Source organism: Abramis brama (assembly GCF_963993115.1).
Source record: "Abramis brama genome assembly, chromosome: 17".
Lineage (NCBI taxonomy): Eukaryota > Metazoa > Chordata > Actinopteri > Cypriniformes > Leuciscidae > Abramis > Abramis brama.
In genome coordinates this window covers 35776650-35798403 of record NC_139979.1, presented here as the reverse complement: position 1 = coordinate 35798403, position 21754 = coordinate 35776650, and the positions used below count along the sequence as shown (strand labels likewise).

At 43.5% G+C, this 21754-nt stretch overlaps 1 protein-coding gene across 1 annotated transcript in view; it reads left to right on the top strand.

Annotated features, from left to right (window-relative positions):
* The first annotated feature begins 14707 nt into the window (after window positions 1-14707).
* arhgef2b (rho/rac guanine nucleotide exchange factor (GEF) 2b) overlaps window positions 14708-21754 on the top strand; it is a 60226-nt gene continuing 53179 nt past the window's right edge. The window contains exon 1 of the mRNA XM_084089235.1: window positions 14708-14981. Within this exon, the coding sequence (XP_083945361.1) occupies window positions 14916-14981 (66 nt within the window). The 5' untranslated portion in view covers window positions 14708-14915. The remainder of the gene's footprint in view (window positions 14982-21754) is intronic.

Here is a 21754-nt window from a genome sequence, read left to right as displayed (position 1 = left end):
TTATCTCTGTAAAGCTGCTTTGAAACAATCTACATTTTTAAAAGCGCTGTATAAATGAAGATGACTTGACTTGACTTTTGCTGGATTATTTTTTACCCAGACTGCTGGGTTATGCCTGTTGGGTCATTTTCCAAATTGTTGGGTAGTTGTGTGTGTGTAACCCACTGCTGGGTTAAATTTCACTGATGGTAGAAATGATGCTCCCCCTCATAAACTACCCAGCCTGCTTGGTTATAGTAACCCAGTGCTGGTTTGCCAAACTGGATTAAACTGGATTTGTAACGGTCATTTTGTCTTCTGTCCTGAGAGGAAACTTCCTGAGGTGATCTTTACCTTAACCCAGCATGTGTTTGTCCTACATTTACCCAGCGCTGGGTTGCCAAATGGCTTGTTTCTAACTAGATGCACCACTATGAACATTTTGGCCGATACCAATAATTGTTTATATTTGAAAGCCGATAACCGATATATTGGCCGATAAATCTGTTTCCAAATTTTTATATAAATTTTGAGAGCCTGATTACAAAAACAAAAATCTCACCATTAAAAGCCATGTTCAAAACACACAATTATAACGTATAATGTCATGTAGCCTAAATGACAGACTTGTGCTGCACATGTTGCACTGAACTGCATTTTCCTTTTCTGAAGTGATTTCAATCATATTTCAAGCAATCTGAAGTGTTTAAGCTGAAGGAAATAATCCATTATTTATCGGCTTTAATATATCGGGCTGATAACGATAACATTAGAAATGATCATACATTGGCCGATACCGATATGGTGGTCGATATATTGTGCATCCCTATTTTTAACCCAGCCATTTTTAGAGTGTGTGAAGCGAAGATTGGTCAGTGTTTCACTCCAGCCACGTTTGACCTCAGTGAGCGTGTAAAGGTGATGAATCTGAACCGGTGATCGCCGTGCTTCTGCTCAACAGAAGAATAAAGGACTGAGCCATGCTAATGGAGGAACCAGCAAGTTCACACAGAGACCGCGGCAGATCACAGTAACAGTGGAGACTGGCTTGCTGTGAAATATGACAAGAGTCATCGCTATGGATATGGATACACACCACCAAGATGTTATAGGTGGAGTTCTTGCATCCTAATGGACCAAGCTCTCAGTTTCATCCTGAACGAGTTTCAGCACTTTCAGTTTCGGATGTTTCAGTAGTCAACAGATACAGATGAAAGCAGAATGATATCAAAGTGTATGAGACAATGTACATTTCTACATCTAAACAAATATTGTAACTTTGAGAACATGAGCTGTTATTGCTAAATCTACTGTGGAAAAAACAGCCATTTTTTCTGTTGTGTGCAAGCGTGACACTGCAGACTGCATCATTCACAATGTGTTACAGTAAAATACATTTATCTCAAAGAAAAGCGGCAAAGCAGAAGCTGCAACAAATTGAAATACTCAAAGAGTACAAATTTGGGGGGAACGTACTAAAGTAACAAAGTATTTACTTCACACCTCTGAATATCAAGTACAGATATCATATTAAAATATGACTTCAGTAAAAGTATGAGCACTCATTTTCAGTTTTACTTGAGTAAGTACTTGATTTTAATGAACTTAAGTATTAAAAGTAAAAAGTACTGATCAATAAACAGTATATTTATTCTGGCCAGCACTAGTCAGTAGTCACTGCTAATAAGAAAGAGTATTGCATGCAAATGATATTATAGCAAATAAGCAAACATTTTATTTTATTACCAACACCTCTTATACACTATCAAAACATTAAACTTTAATATACTAAATATTAATTTAAGTTACTGATTATTCAAGTGTGCAAACAAGTGAAATAAACATGTTAACATGTGTCTACAAATAGTACAAAAATACAATGTACAGATGTCACATGAGGGAAAATACACATTTGGGGCCCTATTTTAACGATCTGAAACAAGTATCAAACACGAAACGCAAGTAACTTTGTGGGCGGATCTTTGCAGATGCAAATATAAAATGTGTTGGTCTGAAGTAGCTTCATTATTCATAGGTGTGGTTTGGGCGTAACGTGAAATAAACCAATCAGAGCCGTAAAACACAGAGAAGTGACATTGGGGATGGAGAAACACACCCAAATTAGCTTCAGTTAAACAGGCGTATGATAATTTGGGTAAATGTGTAAGCTAGATTTATGCCTATTTTTTTCACATCTTCATGGACACCACAGTGATTTCCCTCGTGTGGAATATTTTTCCTTGTAATTATGTATGGTTTGCAAAAATGTGAACTGCTGCATCTGTGTGTAGATGAGATAAGCAAAGTGTATGTGTTGTGCACACGCTACATTGATTATGGCCAAGCATGCGCCCTTAAAATAGCATCTGAATAACGCACTGACTTTAGACGAGGTTTCTCCTGGTCTGTGGCGGAATTGTTTTCTGAAACTGCAAAATAGCACCAGGGAACGTTTGCGCCGGAACACGCCTCCTCTTTTCACTGAACCGTCCCCGGGAGCGCAAGTTCATTCCCTAATTTACCGACGTGCGTCTGTGGAGGGAAAAGTGCACTGTGTGTCGGGTGAGAAATAGGAATGAAACATGCGTCGGTGTAAAAAGTCAATTGCGCTGGGTGCGAGATAAGAGCCCTTGAAGTGTTTATATCTCCTGAAACTGCTACTGAAGATGCCTGAGCATTAATTTGTGTTATATTACCTCAAATCACCATACAGACGGTCACATTCAAGCATTTCAATGGGCTGAAACCGAAACTGCTTGCACTTTTACAGCAGAATTACTTATCAAATAACTGAGAGTCATAAACTAAAAATGATTTCATTGACAATAATTAGTATTAAATTTCATTAACTTACTTTTTCATTCCAGCTCTGACAGGGATATCCATGTTCTTGACTCATTTTGACCGGATCGTTCCCATTAGCAAGATAAATATGGGTTCTGATATCAGGTGACCAAAATTCAGTGTCAGGACAATCTGACGAATCTGACGACATTTGAGGATGATATGTTGTTGGTTTTAATTAACCAAAACCCAACGTCTGCTAAATGTCATAAGATTAATTTCCACAGTGCAATATATTATAACATCATTATGTGTAGATTTTTTGTTGGTTTTCAATTGTGATAATAGGTGATCAAACTGTCAGGGTGCGGTGCCGGCAGAAGAAGAGGATGAGTCAAAAGTTCTAATGCAAAACTTTTACTAATAATATAATTCAAACAGGTACAGACAGGCAGAAGGTTCACACACACCTAAATACAACAGAGAACAGACCAAGATTGACTGAACTGAAGGAACTTAAATACTAACACATATGAACACTGATTATCAGAACACAGGTGATGTAGATGATGAACTAAACCCAGGTGATACAGATGAACTGATAATGATGATGACGACACGTGACATGAAGACAGGCAGACAAGTCCAATGAAAACCAACTAAACAGAACACAACTGTGACATTACTCCCCCCTCCCGGTAGGCGTGTCCTCGTGCCGTAGATATACCAACTGCGGAGGGAGGGAACTCAGGAGAGCAGGTGAGGGCAGAAGAGCAGGTGAGGTCAGAAGAGCAGGTGAGGGCAGAAGAGCAGGTGAGGGAAGACTGAAGGCAGGAGGGACAAGGGTGGAGCAGACGATGCAGGCGGCCAGGGTCGGAGCAGGCGCCCAGGGCATAGCAGGCGGCCAGGGCGGAGCAGGCAGCCAGGGCGGAGCAGGCGGCCAGGGCGGAGCAGGCGGCCAGGGCGTAGCAGGCGGCCAGGGCGGAGCAGGCGGCCAGGGCGTAGCAGGCGGCCAGGGCGTAGCAGGCGGCCAGGGCAGGCGGCCAGGGCGTAGCAGGCAGCCAGGGAGCAGGCGGCCAGGGCGGAGCAGGCGGCCAGGGCGTAGCAGGCGGCCAGGGCGTAGCAGGCGGCCAGGGCGGAGCAGGCGGCCAGGGAGCAGGCGGCCAGGGTGGAGCAGGCGGCCAGGGCGGAGCAGGCAGCCAGGGCGTAGCAGGCGGCCAGGGCGTAGCAGGCGGCCAGGGCGTAGCAGGCGGCCAGGGCGGAGCAGGCGGCCAGGGCGGAGCAGGCGGCCAGGGCGTAGCAGGCGGCCAGGGCAGGCGGCCAGGGCGTAGCAGGCGGCCAGGGAGCAGGCGGCCAGGGCGTAGCAGGCGGCCAGGGAGCAGGCGGCCAGGGAGCAGGCGGCCAGGGTGGAGCAGGCGGCCAGGGAGCAGGCGGCCAGGGAGCAGGCGGCCAGGGACCAGGCGGCCAGGGCGTAGCAGGCGGCCAGGGCGGAGCAGGCGGCCAGGGAGCAGGCGGCCAGGGTGGAGCAGGCGGCCAGGGAGCAGGCGGCCAGGGTGGAGCAGGCGGCCAGGGCGTAGCAGGCGGCCAGGGCGTAGCAGGCGGCCAGGGCGTAGCAGGCGGCCAGGGCGGAGCAGGCGGCCAGGGAGCAGGCGGCCAGGGCGTAGCAGGCGGCCAGGGCGTAGCAGGCGGCCAGGGAGCAGGCGGCCAGGGCGGAGCAGGCGGCCAGGGCGGAGCAGGCGGCCAGGGAGCAGGCGGCCAGGGAGCAGGCGGCCAGGGTGGAGCAGGCGGCCAGGGCGGAGCAGGCGGCCAGGGAGCAGGCGGCCAGGGAGCAGGCGGCCAGGGACCAGGCGGCCAGGGCGTAGCAGGCGGCCAGGGCGGAGCAGGCGGCCAGGGAGCAGGCGGCCAGGGTGGAGCAGGCGGCCAGGGAGCAGGCGGCCAGGGTGGAGCAGGCGGCCAGGGAGCAGGCGGCCAGGGCGTAGCAGGCGGCCAGGGCGGAGCAGGCGGCCAGGGCGGAGCCGACAGAGGGAGGAGCCATGGAGGAGGCAGGGCTGATGACTCCAGGGGGCGAAGCAGGTGGAAACCCTGACAGTTTGATCACCTATTATCACAATTGAAAACCAACAAAAAATCTACACATAATGATGTTATAATATATTGCACTGTGGAAGTTAATCTTATGACATTTAGCAGATGTTGGGTTTTGGTTAATTAAAACCAACAACATATCATCCTCAAATGTCGTCAGTCGTCACTGAATTTTGGTCACCTGATATCAGAACCCACACTTCCGGTGCGCTGCTCAGCGGCAGCACTGCGTTTCAGTATACTATGTTTACGGTTTGTTTGTTTGTTTGTCTGACGTCCATTGTCAAGCGTCTGGTTGGGGACCTGTAGAAGTGGAAAGATGAAGGCTGGGAAAAATGTACTCTTGATTTGGATTTTGTGGACGATCGGTCTCTGTGGACTATGTTTGACGATGCAATGTCCAACTGCACGTGGAACCTCACATGATGTGTCACAACGATGGTTGCACGCCCCTACACCCGGGAGACGTTGCTGGAGCTAAACTTCAAGACAACTCAAGAGTTGATAACAGGCCAATTCAAGGATCTGTTCGAAAATGTTCCACGCGAGCTGGTGAGAACAAAACAAAGAGAATGCCTAGAGAATTTGGTTGTATTTTGCTGTTCGTGGTATATGTCCCGCCCAGCGGTAAACTATCTCAGGCAGCTAGCCTGATAGCGAACTATGTTCACGAACTACAACTCAGCTACTCCAATGCACCCGTGATCGTACTGGGCGATTTAAACCAGTGCAAATTGGAGACTTTGTTGCCGGGATTTGAACAGTATGTAAAGACTCAAACAAGAAACAACAATATTCTTGATAAGTGCTTTGTGAATGTCAGGGATGCTTATGTGTCCAAGAGTATGCCACCAATTCTAAACTCTGACCACAGTGTTGTGCATATGACTCCTGTGTACAGGACCAAACTTAAAAAAAGCAAACCAGAAAAGAAAGTGATCAGAATGTGGTTGAATAAAAGCGTAGAACAACTTGTTTCGATTGGACAAATTGGGAAATTTTTGATGAAGGCTCACTTGATAAAAGAACTACAGTGTTAAATGATTATATTAACTTTTGTGTGGAGCTGAACCTACTAAAAGACATTAAAGTTTATCCAAATAATAAACCATATGTGACCATGAAGGTATTAAAGAAATGATAAATGTGAGGAAAGTAGCATTTAAAGATAAAGATATTAAAGCACTTAAACAAACAGAAAGAGAGTTAAAAATTAAATTAAAGGAAACAAAAGAAGTTCATAAGAAGTGTTTGGAGAAAGCCTTTAAAACTAATAATACTAAAAGGGTTTGGGACATTATGAAAACAATGTCTGGATTGTCGTCTTCAAAAAAATCTATTGTAACTGATGATGAACTTTGTTTTGGGAATGAATTAAACATCTTTTTTTACCAGGTTTGAACTAATAGGCAAACACAACAAGATCAAAGAAACAATAGATATAGTTCCATCATCATTGGACAGAATTGTTATTGAGGTTGAGGATGTTAGAAAAATGTTTCAGTCTATTAATACAGAAAAGGCTGTTGGTCCTGACAGATGTAGTGCAGGTCTTTTAAAGAATTTCGCACATGAACTAGCACCTGTGTGGCAACCAGTATTTCAAGCTTCCGTTGACACACATACTGTTCCTGTGATATGGAAGACCGCATACATAAAACCATTACCGAAAATGTCATGTCCAAGAGAATTTAAAGATTTTAGACCAATAGCCCTTACCTCTGTGATTGTGAAATGTCTAGAGAGATTGTTACTTCAGCATTTAGTTATGACAGTTAAAGATAAATTAGATCCTTGGCAGTTTGCCTATAAGAAAGTCTGTAGTACTGAAGATGCAGTTTCTGCTTTAGTACATATCATCTCTAAACATTTAGATAAATCCAAAACAATTGTAAGAACTTTGTTTTTGGATTTCTCTTCTGCATTCAACACAATACAGGTTGACAGATTGGTGTCAAAACTTGCACAGTTGAATGTAAATCCCTATCTGATCCAGTGCTATACCTCATTTCTCACTAATAGAGTTCAGAGAGTCAAAGTGAATAAAACAGTGTCGTCTGCAATCATTACAAATGTCGGAGTACCGCAAGGTTGCGTTAGTTCTGCCATACTTTTCACCTTATATACAGACGACTGTCGAACTGACATGTTAAATCAGTATATTTTGAAGTAGTCTGATGACACTATTTTAATATCTGTGTTGAATGATTTGGACAATCCTGGATTTCATCAACAAGGTGTGACTAAATTGATTGAGTGGTGTGAGAATAATGCTCTTGTCATTAATACGAGTAAAACTGAGGAGACTGTATTTGGGTCTGCATCTGATATATAATGCCTGTTTTTATTCATAAGGAGAAAATCAAATTGGTAATAAAATATAAAAGTAAAGTAAGTAAAAGTAAAGTAAGAGAAAACCAGGGTGGAGCCGGAGAGCCGACGAGTACATGCAACGCCGAGGATCCGGCGGGACATGGTGGGCCGCTGGCTCTGGCGTCTGAGGTGCAGGCGGGGAAACAGAAGGGCACAGTGGAGACAGAGGGAGTGAGGACCAAGGAGGAACTGACGGGAGTGAGGAATCCAACGGAGCCGGGGGGACGAAGGGACGAGGTGACGCCAGAGGAGTGCAGTCCAGAGGTGAGGGAAGGTTGACGAATGACCAAGGTGGATCCGGGGGGACGAGGGAGCCTGGTGGAACTGGTGACCAGATGGGCCACGGTGGAGCTAAGGGAGGTAGGAGCCAAGGGGACATCAATGGACCATCGGGCTGAGGTGGAGTCCTGGTTGCGGAGGTTGGAGGTGGAGACTGGGGATCCACTGACCAGGCTGGAGCTGTAGGCCGGCAGACCCACGGCGACTCCACCTCCCTGAAGGTGGTTAGAGGAGCTGAGGGGCTGACAGACAGTGGTGGAAGAAGGGTTGAGAGGTGGTAGATGGGAGAGGGAGGCTGGGTGGGAATTCAGAGACAGACTCACGAACAGAAGACTCAGGTTCGGGGACAGAAAATTTGGGTTCGGCAGGGTTGACGTGAAGCTCAGGCTTGGCAGGACTGACATGAAGCATCTCTGGCTCGGCGGGCGTGACGTGAACAGTCTCTGGCTTGGCGGGATGAGCCTCTGGAAGGGCAGTCTTGGTGAGACGAGACTCTGGACCAGGTCTGGGAATTTGGATTGTCCTTGGGGCAGGAACAGGTCGAGGCACAGAACAGGGAACAGGAACAGGTCTTGGTGTGGCAGCGGCCATCCTGGCTGAGGGCTCAGGGAGCGAGGTGGTGGCCATCTTGGCTGAGGGCTCAAGCGGTGAGGCAGCGGCCATCTTGGCTGAGGGCTCAGGGAGCGAGGTGGTGGCCATCTTGGCTGAGGGCTCAGGCGGCAAGGCAGCAGCCATCTTGGCTGAGGGCTCAGGCGGCGAGGTGGCGGCCATCTTAGCTGAAGACGAGGGCTCAGGCATGGCGGGCATGACGCTAAGAACAGGCTGGTCAGGCAGTGTTCTGGATCAGGGCGCGACACTCTCCAGACACCCATTGACGGTCTCTTTCCAGTCCAATCCTGTGGTGTCTGGGAGGTCGAAATGGTGGTGGAAAGTTGCCCCGATCCAGAAAAGGACCCTTACGGTCTCGTCATCAAGAGAGCTGGTGGCGGCAAGACACAAAGTGATTAACAAAATAAAATCATATTGATCGATATTGATTGATAAGATAATTTTGACCCTTTCGTCCATTTTGGGCAGTCTGTTCTTCTGTCAGGGTGCGGTGCCGGCAGAAGAAGATGAGGAGTCAAAAGCTCCAATGCAAAACGTTTACTAATAATATAATTCAAACAGGTACAGACAGGCAGAAGGTTCACACACCTAAATACAACAGAGAACAGACCAAGACTGACTGAACTGAAGGAACTTAAATACTAACACAGAACACAGGTGATGTAGATGATGATGATGATGATGATGATGATGAACTAAACACAGGTGATGTAGATGATGATGATGATGAAATAAACCCAGGTGATACAGATGAACTGATAAAGATGATGACACTTGACATAAAGACAGGCAGACAAGTCCAATGAAAACAAACTAAACAGAACACAACTGTGACACAAACATCTTCCAAACGACTCATGCCAATGCAATATTGGCCTGATAAAAGTTTGATGTCATGCCAACAAAATCCACACTAACCATATGTAATCATCTTTCTTTAAAGTTGGAATTGGTTTTCTTCTGATGTTTATTCCAGCCAAATTGCAACGTCTGTCCAAAGTTGGAGTTTGACATCAAACAAACGTAGTCTTTATTTAAAAAAACATTTTCCCTTAGAATTCGAGTTATAATATAAGAGCAAGAGTGCGATTATAAACGAGGCTGTGAAAGTGAACTAGTGAGTAGATGAGTTTATCTGTTCGGCTGATGACGTTTAATGACAGACAACCTCCTTTTTACAAGACAAGTAAAAGCTATAAAAACCAGAAGGGGGTATGATGTATTTTATGTTATAGAATAATACGTAAAACTAGATACATTGGCCCCAAATACTATTTGTTCACTTAACTTGCACATACAAAAATGAATGAATGTCATTGCATTAGATAATGAAATAGTCAAGTCAAGTCAAGTATATTTGTATAGCGCTTTTCACAACACAGATTGTATCAAAGCAGCTTCACAGTATTAAATCAAAATAACACAACAAGGTTTGTTTCTAGTGGAAAAAAATGTCCACGTTTGGTAAGGCTGATCAATAGTATTATTGATTAAATTAAATTAAATATCCCCAACTGAGCAAGCCAAAGCAAGAAATACCAAAGCAAGCTGAATTTATTTTAGTGAAACAAAACGTCTCTGGTTACTTACATAACCCATGTTCTCTGAATAGAGAATAGGAGCTGATTGTCTCACTGATTGCATCACGCTAATTTATTAGCAGATGACTCACTGTTGATATAGTGAACGAGCCATAGGTTTTCTGTCAAAGAATCCACCCTCGGTAGCGAGAGGAGCTTGGAAGCGAATGCAGAGTCTCGTTCCCTATTCAGAGAACATGGGTTACACAAATAACCGAGACGTTCTCTTTCATAGGTTCCCTCATTTCTGTGTAGCTATGACACAATGGGAACGATATACCACACAAGAAAGTGCCACTTTGAGGTCAGAGTCCGGCTCCAAAGGCTCGAAAGGCGGTTCCAATGACCTCTCCAAAACAACTGGCAAATCCCAGAAAGGGACACTAACAGAACGCGCAGGTCTCAAGCATCCAACTCCACGCATAAACGAAGAGCCCAGACGGTGTCTGGTTAAAGGGTTAGTTCACCCAAAAATGAAAATTCTGTCAGTAATTACTCACCCTCATGTTGTTCTCAATCTTCTCAGTTCTCGCACATGCGTCGTGGCTCTCGTGAACTCACGTCAGAGGCCCACACAGAAGAAAATGAATAGTTGAATAAAATTGTTATTTGCTATTTTAACAATGTCTTTACTAACTTTCTGGGCCAGCAGATATCGATTACCTAGCAGCCTATGGAGGAGTGATCCAGCTCTCAGATTTCATCAAAAATATTTGTGTTCCAAAGATGAACGAAAGTCTTACGGGGTTGGAACAACATGAGGGAGAGTAATTACTGACAGAATTTTCCTTTTCGGGTGAACTAACCCTTTAAGGGGACCTCCCGACGAGTGGCGATAGCCGTGACATAAACCCTCAAAGTAGTCGTAGCCGCTCCGGCATCAAACTTATCCTGCAGGAATTCCAGCACTGAACCAACCGAGCAGCTGACAGGATCCACTGCACGAGACGTACACCAAGACTCAAAAATCTTCCACTTGGGAAAATACAGCCGTCTAGTAGAAGACGTACAAGCATGAACATTTGCGGGAAGACCAGAAGTCTCCAAATCTAGGGTTGAGGATGGCAAATCCTGCCCTGGATCTGAGACAACACATCTCTCCTCCTTTTCCCACGGGACCCTTCCACCAGGGAGCCAAGCTCCGAAAACCACAACTGGCTACCAAAAGAAGTCAAGTCAAGTCACCTTTATTTATATAGCGCTTTAACAATACTGATTAACTTGACTGGAGGGAATGCATATGGCCTCACATTCGGCCATGTATGAGTGAAGGGATCTATCCCCAGAGTGCCGGAGGTTGGCACTGATTTGAGTCTTGCAAGGCAAGGCAAGGCAAGTTTATTTATATAGCACATTTCACACACTATGGCAATTCAAAGTGCTTCACAAAATAAAACAGTTATAAAAGAAATTAAAAGAGATATATGATATAGTTATAAAATTAATTAAAAGAGTAAAAAGATGATACATAGATAAACTTCTCATCTGGCAAAACACCAGTGTATCATATTTTTCACAACTCCCAGTTTTACTCTGAGATTTTCCCATGGTGGTTACACTGTGTCTGTGATGTTCCTTTGGCTCGCCTAAGAAATCTAGAAATCTAGAAATCTTCGACGCAAAGAGGTCCATCCCCGCCTCGCCAAAAAGACTCCAAATCTGAGCCACAGTTTGAGTTTCTTCTGTCTCGTCAGAAAGTCCGCTGCGAGGTTCAAGGTGCCTGGAACGTGAACTGCTCTCAGCGAAAGAAGTCTTATGACCCGAACCTCCCTGGCCATTTATGAGGGACACCACTGCCATGTTGACTGACAATATCATGACAGCCCATCAGGGCCGGAAGGAAGGTGCGTAACTCTAGGCAGTTTATGTGCCACGCCAGAAGCTCGCCTGTCCAAACACCAGGACAAACTGGCCTTGAAAATATCTGTAGCCGTTTGAAATTAGAGGCAACCACTGCATTTTAATCACAATCCAAACAAAGATGCTGCACACGTTGGTTTTGCATAATTTCAAGACAGAGCAAATACTAGTCTGACTTTAGCTTTGTGAAATTGTTACATAAGACACACCTGCACAAAACAAAAACAGACGGACTGAATAAAAATGCAAATTCACTGTCTGACAGCAGGTGGCGCTTATTGAAAAGAAGCGTTTCTTTGGGTACCGCTGTAAACAAAGCAGCGGCGCTTATAAACACGACTTTATACGGAGCTAAGAGGAATAGAAAATGCCATCGAAACTATACTGAAGACAGTCAGTTTCCTTAGTTTCCAGTTTCCAGTTACCCCACCCCAACTCAATATCTTTCTGTATTTCTATATTTCTGTGTTCTCTCCTCTTTGCGTCAGTCTTCAGCGTGTCCCGTCTCTGGCCTGTGTTCTGTTAACAGACTTTGTCACACAAATAACATTTCGGTAAATTATTGCAATGCAGTTTGTGAGAGATCAGCCAAAATTAATCAAAAAATCATCCGTTTCCGATTTATGGCCGGTCGACCGGTGCATCTCTAGAAAAAAGTGGCACCACAACAATTATTTGCACTCGCACAATGCAACTCGCATATGCAACTAAAATTGGCGCAATTTCCAGCCTTGATAATGTGTTTTTTTAAACTTATTTTTCTGTTATTTTCTGGCACGTTCGACGGGTTGACGACCACTGCTCTGGGTCACTGTTCATTACAGTGGGATGAACCCCGTCAAGGCGAGGAGGGCTGGGACAGTAAGGCAAGGGTTAAAAAAAATCATGGACATGATTTGAAAAGGTTAAATGGTCCTGAAAAAATAGTCACACTTGTGCTCCTCACGGTCATAAATGAGCGCATTGGAAATGAATGGGAGACGGAGTTCCTCTAGTGGAAGCGTTTGGTACTGCAGCCGAACAACATCTCACTGAAAGATCAGTTTTTGAGATATCAACCTCACATTTGGAACACAGCTTGTTTAGATTTATGGCTTTGATTTTCTTGCAGATTTAGAGTAAAACATGATTTTGAAAATATATATTTCATATAAAAATTGAAAATAGTATTTTTGTGCATTTTTCATAACAATGCATGTAAAATTCTGTAACTTTTTTTAAGTTCACTTTTTAAAACTTTTTCAGCAATAATTCAGCAATAATCTGCCAAGTGTCGTCTTTGAAAAGAGATCAAACTTCAGTCTGCCGCTCTAAAGCATTCAAGATTTACCACAGTTTAAGTTGGAAATAAAATTTTCAGGTCTATGCTCAAAAAGTGAATAAATGGATAATAAATATAGCGTAAATATAATTTTGTATAAATAAAAATACTAAATATTAAATAAAAAACATTATCAAACTAAAATATAAATATTTTTTGCCATTTTATGCAGACAGGCGAAGAGCTCCAGGAAAATGGCAGCTTCCTTCTAATGCGGCGTGAAAACATGATCAGACTAAAGGCTGTGATGTAGAGTGTGTTGCAGACGTTCACTGAGAGCAGTGACTTGCATGACTTTGACAATCAGAACAGATTTCAATACACTTTGTGAATTGTTACAAGGGAAAACTATGGATCACAAACACCAAACTTTCAAAAGAAACTCGTTTGTGCCCTAAAATCTGCCCAGAATGTTTGAAGATAGATTCATGAGTGCGTGATCATCCTCAGACCGGCTCTGACGCTCACAGACTCTTCCAGACGACCCAGATCTGCACAACAGTTGTGGAGTGTGTCTTTATAACCTGAGCCGAACTCATGGCAGGGACGAGGACACACACTATACAACAATAACAGAATTACACAAATGCTTCACAGTGAGGCAATGATGGAGACACGTGTATAATTTAAAGATCTCGACTCCTTAGCTCATATCTGAGGCCTTGCTGTCAGTCATCTTCTCTTCTATTGGTCAGTTCACTGAAGTAAACCCAAGCCGGTCATTAACAGCGGATATTAACTCAGATAATCTCGTGTGTGTGTGTTTGCCTGAGCAAATTTAACAACATTTATTACCATAAATCCTACATGTGCTGTTTAGAGACTGAGTCACAGTTTCCTTTCCCCTCTTCCACCAGTTTAATTATTCACGCGTGTTTACTTGTTTAACAGCTCGACTGCAAACACTTTACACTAAACACTTTACACTATTGTTATATACCAGAGTGGTTGGAGTGTATCTAATGTAGGTTGAATTACTCACAGATATAAAATCAATAAATGTAGATTTTATAATAAAAAAAAAGCACTGGGTTATTTTATCATAAAATATTTGAAATGCAATAGTAATGAATGAGTTTCCTTCTAGCTGTACAGAATAATAAACGCCTGATGCTTTGATCCATCATCATCAACACATGTTCAAAGCAGCGCTCAGACTCACAGCAGTTCAGGACTTCCCTTCACTGTCTCACACACACACACGCATGCACGCGCGCACACATTCACTCTCTCTCACACACACACACACACACACAAATACACAAATACACTCACACAAACACATCACACACACACAAACAAACAAACAAACAAACACACTCTCTCAGACACATACACACACACACACACACACACACAAACTCTCAGACACACACACACACACTCACACACACACACACACACACACACACGTTTTCCTCATGGGGACCAAAAAATGTCCCCACACGAACAAGGATTTCGGATATTGCCATCCTTATGGGGACATTTTGTCCCCATAATGTAGGGTTTACCAGGCCACAAACTCTCAGACACACACACACACACACACACACACACACACACACACACACACACACACACACACACACACACACACACACACACTCTATCTCTCTCTTAGACACACACACACACACACACACACACACTATCTCTCTCTCAGACACACACACACACACCATGTGGCGCGTCCTGCTGTAGTCTGTAGTCCGTAGCCTACTGTAACTATGATGGGCGGAGTCGGTTGGCAACTCTGATTGGTCAAGCGCCTGTCAGTCAGAGAAATACACGACTGCTATTGGTTGAAAGTCTGATTAGGGCCGTACTCATGAAGGCTGTGGAGTTTCCTGTGGAAGAAGAAAAAGAGAGAAAAAAACCCTAGTGCGTCTTATTAAACGCAGTTCACGTGAGACTAAATGGAGCTATAACGTTCATGCATATGTTTGATAATATTTCTTCATCACTGGATGCTTATTCTCTGGATTAGATTCAAACATCTGGATTTTATATCGTCCGGCTCAGGGTGAAGTTTTCATTTTTCCGCAATGTCCCGTGCCTCGGACCCGTTACCGAAAGCTCGCCAGGAGAGAATGAAAGACACTAATACCAAGGTGAGTTATAAATGAGCTATAACGCTGTCTTATGTTTGAATTAAACAGCTGTGTTTGTTCTTTTTAAAGAATGCATAAGCATTATTGTTAAAACAGTGACATTATTTAATAAATTATTTCTGGACGGCTCCGGCCAGTGGTGTTCCTGCTGCTCTGCTGGATCAAATTAACTTATAGATATACATATTCCTGTATTGATGAGCTCATATAGATGTGTGTGTAGTGTGTGTGAGAGTTAGAGGAAGAGTGTATTACGCCGAGCTCGAGTCCATTGTGCGTCTGTAAGGACACGTTGTCTCGCACTGAAGGGAATCAATGGGGGAGGGACATACAAAGAGACACTGCAGCATGATGTTACACGGCATCACACACACACACACACACACACACACACACACACATTCACAAAGCGCTGAAGTTACATGTAACGAGTTTGATGAACGCGGCCACGCGTTATAGATTATCTTCAGCGCATCTCTCTTTGTCCTCATACACACACTATCACCGTGTCTTTGTTCTCGTGTGTGTGTGTGTGTGTGCTGTGGAAGGTCTGCATGTCACGCATTTGCCTGTGAATCTGATATTCACATTTTTTTCTGCCTATTTAGCCATTTTTTAGCGAAGTGATGCAATTAGTTCCCGTTTTCCAGCGCCTGTGCCGCGACGCGTCTGTCATGTCGCGCGCGCTGAGAGATCTGTGTGAACCCCACACAACACTTGCGTTCGGCGAGAAGAGTCCTCCTGACCTCCTGTGTTTGAGGAACTGCGCCGGTGTCCCTCGTGAAGCTGCAGTGAGTTTCTGACTGAGATCATGAGGAAGAACTGGTTTGGCTCAGAGCATGAGGCTCGGCACTGGGAGCAGAACTGGTTTAGCTCAGATCATGAGGCTCGGCACTGGGAGTTGAGCTGGGAGCAGAACTGGTTTAGCTCAGATCATGAGGCTCGGCACTGGGAGCAGAACTGGTTTGGCTCAGAGCATGAGGCTCGGCACTGGGAGCAGAACTGGTTTGGCTCAGAGCATGAGGCTCGGCACTGGGAGTTGAGCTGGGAGCAGAACTGGTTTAGCTCAGCACTGGGAGTTTATCTGTGTTAAACACAAAGGTAAAGCAGAATTCCCTTCAAGGGCATCATGGGAAGAAGTGAACGAGGGCTAATGGATTGCGGCAGTAAACGCTGGAGGATGGAGAAGCTGACGTGCTGTGTATTGCCAGGCTTGATTTGCTCATGAAATCATGGATCATTCTTGTCTCATCAAAAAGAAAGAAGAGAAAAGAGAATTCGGACTTGCATTTTGTCACATCCAATCTGAGTTACTGGTTTTAAATCAGGTGTATGTGTGGACAGCTGACCCGTATCCCATTCCCCAGTTATTATTATTATTTTTTCCTGACGGGGTGTCATTTGAAGCAGACGTGCATGTGAGCGTCTTAAACGGCTCGACTCTTATCGGTTTATTTTATCATCTCTTCATGAACGTCTGAAGCGTCAGAGTTTCAGTGGAGGGACAGAAATCTCTCAGATGTCATTAAAATATCTTCACTTGAGTTCCTCAGACGAAGGAGAGTCTAACGGGTCTGAGGGAGAGTGAGTGATGACAGAGTTAGGAAGAGTCATGCGTTTATGATTTACTCAGAGGACATCATTCTGCTCTTCAGCTTCTCCATCCAGTCAGATACGCTTCTGGACCTGGGGTTCAGTCCTCAGATCATCAGATCATCAGTCCTCAGATCATCAGATCATCAGTCCTCAGATCATCAGATCATCAGTCCTCAGATCATCAGATCATCAGATCGCGGTCCCTCACATATGATCCTCCATTCTAAAGCCACAGTAGATGTCATCAGTGATCAGACCCACAGTAAACCCTGTAAATCAGTGTAAAATAATTTCCCCATAAATACACAAGTGTGCTGTTCACACATGACCTGTGATGAGGATTTGCTGGTAATGTACACTGTGAAAGGGCTCCTGTCAGTCTCATTCTTCATTAATTACTGTAATTACTCTGTGTGCTCACTGTACAGCGTCGAGCGCTGGTGGCTCTGCTGTGATATAACGGCCGTAGATCATGATGATGATGTGCAGTGATGGAGAGAGCTGTCATACTGGGCTTTTATAGTGAAGTTAAAGTCTTCACTCGTTCTCTGAGCAGTGCTTTAGGGAAGCTCACACTGTACATTTCTGGGATTGACGCACATTTACTGACAGGTGTGAGTCTCGAAACGCCCGTTCACACTGCACTTCATCGGTCAGATCTATATTAGCGACAGCAGCTTTTATTTCTTACTGGAAAACACAGCATTAGAGTCGATTATTAGTGTTACAGTACGTGTGCCTGAAGATAAACTCCCGGACTGAGTCCCAGTCAGCGGAAGATTGCTGCTGTAATATGATTATCATAACTATTTAAATAGTGATTGAGCTGCTAGGATGCACGATATATCGGCCACCATATCGGTATCAGCCGATATATGATCGTTTTTAATGTTATCGTTATCAGCCCGATGAAAAGATCTGTCCGATATATTAAAGCTGATTAATAATGTGTTATTTCCTCCAGCTGAGACTCTTCAGATGTTCATCATGATGGTTATGAACTGCTTGCTGGAATCACTTCATAAGAGGAAAATACAGTAAATGCAACATCTGTGATATCGGCTACAGATCATTATCATGAGAACATCATAACTGTGTGTTTGGGTCATGGGTTTTAATGGCGAGACTTTTGTTTTTGCAATCAGGCTCTCAAAAAATATATAAAAATCAGAATTTAGATCGATCAGCCAATATATCGGTTAATAGGCTTTCAAATATAAATAATTATCGGTATATGTTCATATTTGTGCATCCCTAGTAGCAGCAAAACCATTAGGGAAGTCGATATTATGATCAGAATTGTTTTCAATCACGTTTAACCATAGGCGTAATTTGCGGGTGGGACGGTGGGACATGTCCCCACCACTATTTGCTAAGGTCGATATTGTCCCCACCACTTTTGAAACATCTCGCGGCACGAATGTACCAATACAAATAAACAAAACATCTCCAGTTAACCAGCAGAGCTTCATTTCATTCGTTTGTCAAATAAAAGGCGATCTGGTGCTGAAATGTGTTGTTTTTGAAATCAACTGATCAAAGTGCTCGTTGCCGCTGCGATCAGTGGCGCGGATACGGATGATTGTTTCTGGCTCGCGCACAGCCTTCACTCGGACGCTTCAATCCGTTGTGGAGAGACTCTCTATTGGTTCCGGTTAAATTAGAAAACAAAAAGCACAAAAAAAGTGTCCCTGCCTGATATACAACCACTGAAAAACATAATCGGTTTTGATGAAAAAACAAAAACAAAAACAAACTATGAGTGCGGATTAGAACCCAGAACCTCTGAGGACACGCTTGGCAAAAGTTCTACCCCTGGACCACTAAAATACACGCTTAAACTAGTCGGATCAACATATAATAGGCCTCATTGAACGATCACTTAAACCCAATCAATGTACTATTTAAATCGATTGCTGGACATCGTAATGTTATATCTGTTTTATGATTAAGCATTGTGTTAGACTGAGGTCATGTTATAGGAGGGAGAACAGCAGACTCGTCTGACCTCTCATATCGCTGTTCTGAGTGAGTTTACCTGTGAACAGCCACTTTCACACACACACACACACACACACACACACGAGGCGCAGTCGAACACGAGGGATTGTGTTGAGTTTGTGCCGGTCCTGCAGATGGGTTCAGTTGATTTTAATAAATATGTCATTCGTAAAAGCTTCTAAGGCAGTCAGTAAACATAAACCCGCATGTGAAATGAAAAGCTGTGTGATTATGGATAATGTTTCATAGAGGCCAGGGAGGAGGACAGAGATCTGAGATCTGAGACACAAAGGGACAGACTGAGTGAAGAGAACAAAGACAGCGAGTGAACTGAGAGAAAGATCTCACCTGACACACACACACACACACACAGCATGAGGAGACACACTGAACAACCAGCCAGACCAGCTCTGATCCACACACACACAAGTAGACACACACACACACACACGTGATGCAGGACAACAGTTCACCGGTTCAGGAGCGCTGGGGAGTTTTAATAGGAAGATGACAAATTTGGCCAAAACCGATAACCGATAATTTTTTATATTTGAAAGCCGATAATCGATATATTGGCTGGAAAATCTTTTTTGAGAGCCTGATTGCAAAAACAAAAGTTCGCCATTAAAACCCATGACCCAAACACACAATTATAATGTTCATAATATGTAGCCGATATGACAGACTTGAGCTGCACATTTCAAACCCATCATGTTGAACATCTGAAGAGTCTCAGCTGGAGGAAATAATACATTATTAATCGGCTTTAATATATCGGGCAGATTTTCTCATCAGACCGATAACATTAAAAACGATCATATATCGGCTGATACCGATATGGTGAAACAATGAAAAAACAATGATAAATGCAGATAATAACATGCAACTATTGAACTATTTATCTAGTATTTATTTTAGGATAAAGAAATAGATGTTTCCGTGATCTTTTCCAGTAGCTCTGGTCTGCGGTTACACAAGTAACGGTAGTTTCTCCTCTAGGATGGACTACGATATATTTAGATTTTGCACATTTTACTCAGCGCACAACATCTTACACGTCTACACTCACTGTAAACGACACAAGTCCCCAGTGTCTCCATCCGGCACAGAGGCTGATCCTGACAGCACACGAGTGTTGATCTTCACAGGAGAGTTTCTACAGGCCATTACTTTATAAGCGATTAATGTGAACCGGCTGGACCGGTTCCCCGTGTGAAGAGCAGCATCAGATGTGCTGATAACTGAAGCCTGAGCACACACCAGCCTCTGTTCTCTTCTCTCAGCGCTTCACTGAACAACAGCGACCTTCTCAAGTAACACAGCCATAAAACCACATTATATCTAAACACAGTGTCAGGGCTGCCAACTTGTGAGTTTAGCTTGGAGTGAGATTTTTTTTTGGGGGGGGGGGCATGTTTAGTGACAACATGTTACAATGTTTACATTGTACAATGACTGGTATACAGTTTTTATTATTGCTTGACAAAAATTTCAAGATTTCAATTCCATTCTTGTGATTTGATTCCGATTTTGATTCAATATTGACTAATTTGGATACATGTTTATTTTAAATTTTATTTAAAAAAATGATCTCACCTAATGCTGTAAACATAGAGGGCCCAATCTGCTGGTATTATTAAAGGTTAAAAATAACAAATTAAATGAAATATAATGCAGTTTTTGTTATAATAACAATTATTTAATGACAAAAGTAAAAATATAATAAAAATGTAATATAGTGCTCAGCAAAATCTCCTCTCTAGCTATTTTTTCTATTTAATTAACATGCTATGGTCATTAAATGGCTTTCTTGAGGTAAATGTAACGTTATGTGACATAATTGTTCTCCTGCTGTTATATTGACCTCTTTCCGTGGTTGAAAAACACTAATTGGTCGATATTATGTATACTTTTGGTAAGTTGTACTGCATCTTTAAATAAAAAAGTAACAGATGATCGGTTCACGTGCACTTGAACTGAGGCGCTCAGCGATCTGTCACGTCACATTTACAAGCGCTAAATGTATTTTTGTCTGAATTTCGTAATAAAATTGATGGAATCTAAGAGCTGAGAATTAGTTTAATATTAAAAGTACCTCTTTGCTCCACAATTTTTCTGTGCGTGAGAAAATGGATGTGTGGCGTGAGAGCGTGTGAAAAGTGTCAATTGCGTGAGTCTCACGCTCAATGCGTGAGAGTTGGCAGCCCTGCAGTGTGTTCAAAAACCCACTAATACACACACTTGGAGAACACAGATATCAACAGTACACACTCTCCTGATAGTATCACTTCACTTAAAGCCTTGATGGATAATGCAGGATAGAGGTATTCATAAAGTACGTTATAATGCATTATATCTTTTCACAAGTAGTTGTAACCAAAGTTAAAATGCATTATAATATTGGCAGATTCCTTGTTACGCCTGAAATTGGTTGTTTGTCATGCATTATACTTTCTAAAGGAGTAACAACGAGTGTTAGGATTGAGCGTGAGTGTATCAGCCATATTCACACACTCCTGCTGTCTCTATAACCTCAGTGGAGGAAACCAAACACACAGACCATAACCGAAACACACACACACACACACACACACACACACACACACATGCGGGCGGAAGGCGTGTTCACAACTCTTTCTGAAAGACAGTGTAAAAATAGTCAGCCCACAGCACACAGAAAAAGCATCTCCAGTATGTCAGTCATCATGAGCTAATTCATATTTAAATGAACCTGAACCTGATGTTTAAAGTCACCATGAAATCAAAATGGACAATTCTTAATATTTTATGGAATATCGCAGTGTTTATTATAAATGATTCATCGGTGCACATCATCATTGTGTTAATAATGTTGAATCAGAAGAACTTCCTCTTGCAGCATCTCTTCTCTGATGACGAGGGCGGGGCTTTAACCTGTCACTCACATGAGATCAGCCAATAGCAAACCACAACCATCCAATCAATTTCCCACGGACTCAATCAAGCCCCGCCCACATTTGCTCTTCTTCCTGTCACTCGATATGAAAAGACGAGTGTAACTTCCCTTTCATGCGACTTTAACCTCAGACTCTTCCACAGAAGAGGAAGTAGCGTGTGTGTACTTCCTGTTCCTGTTCAGATCTCCGCCTCTAACTGGCACTGACTCCACTAACGAACAACGGGGTGTGTTGTGCTCT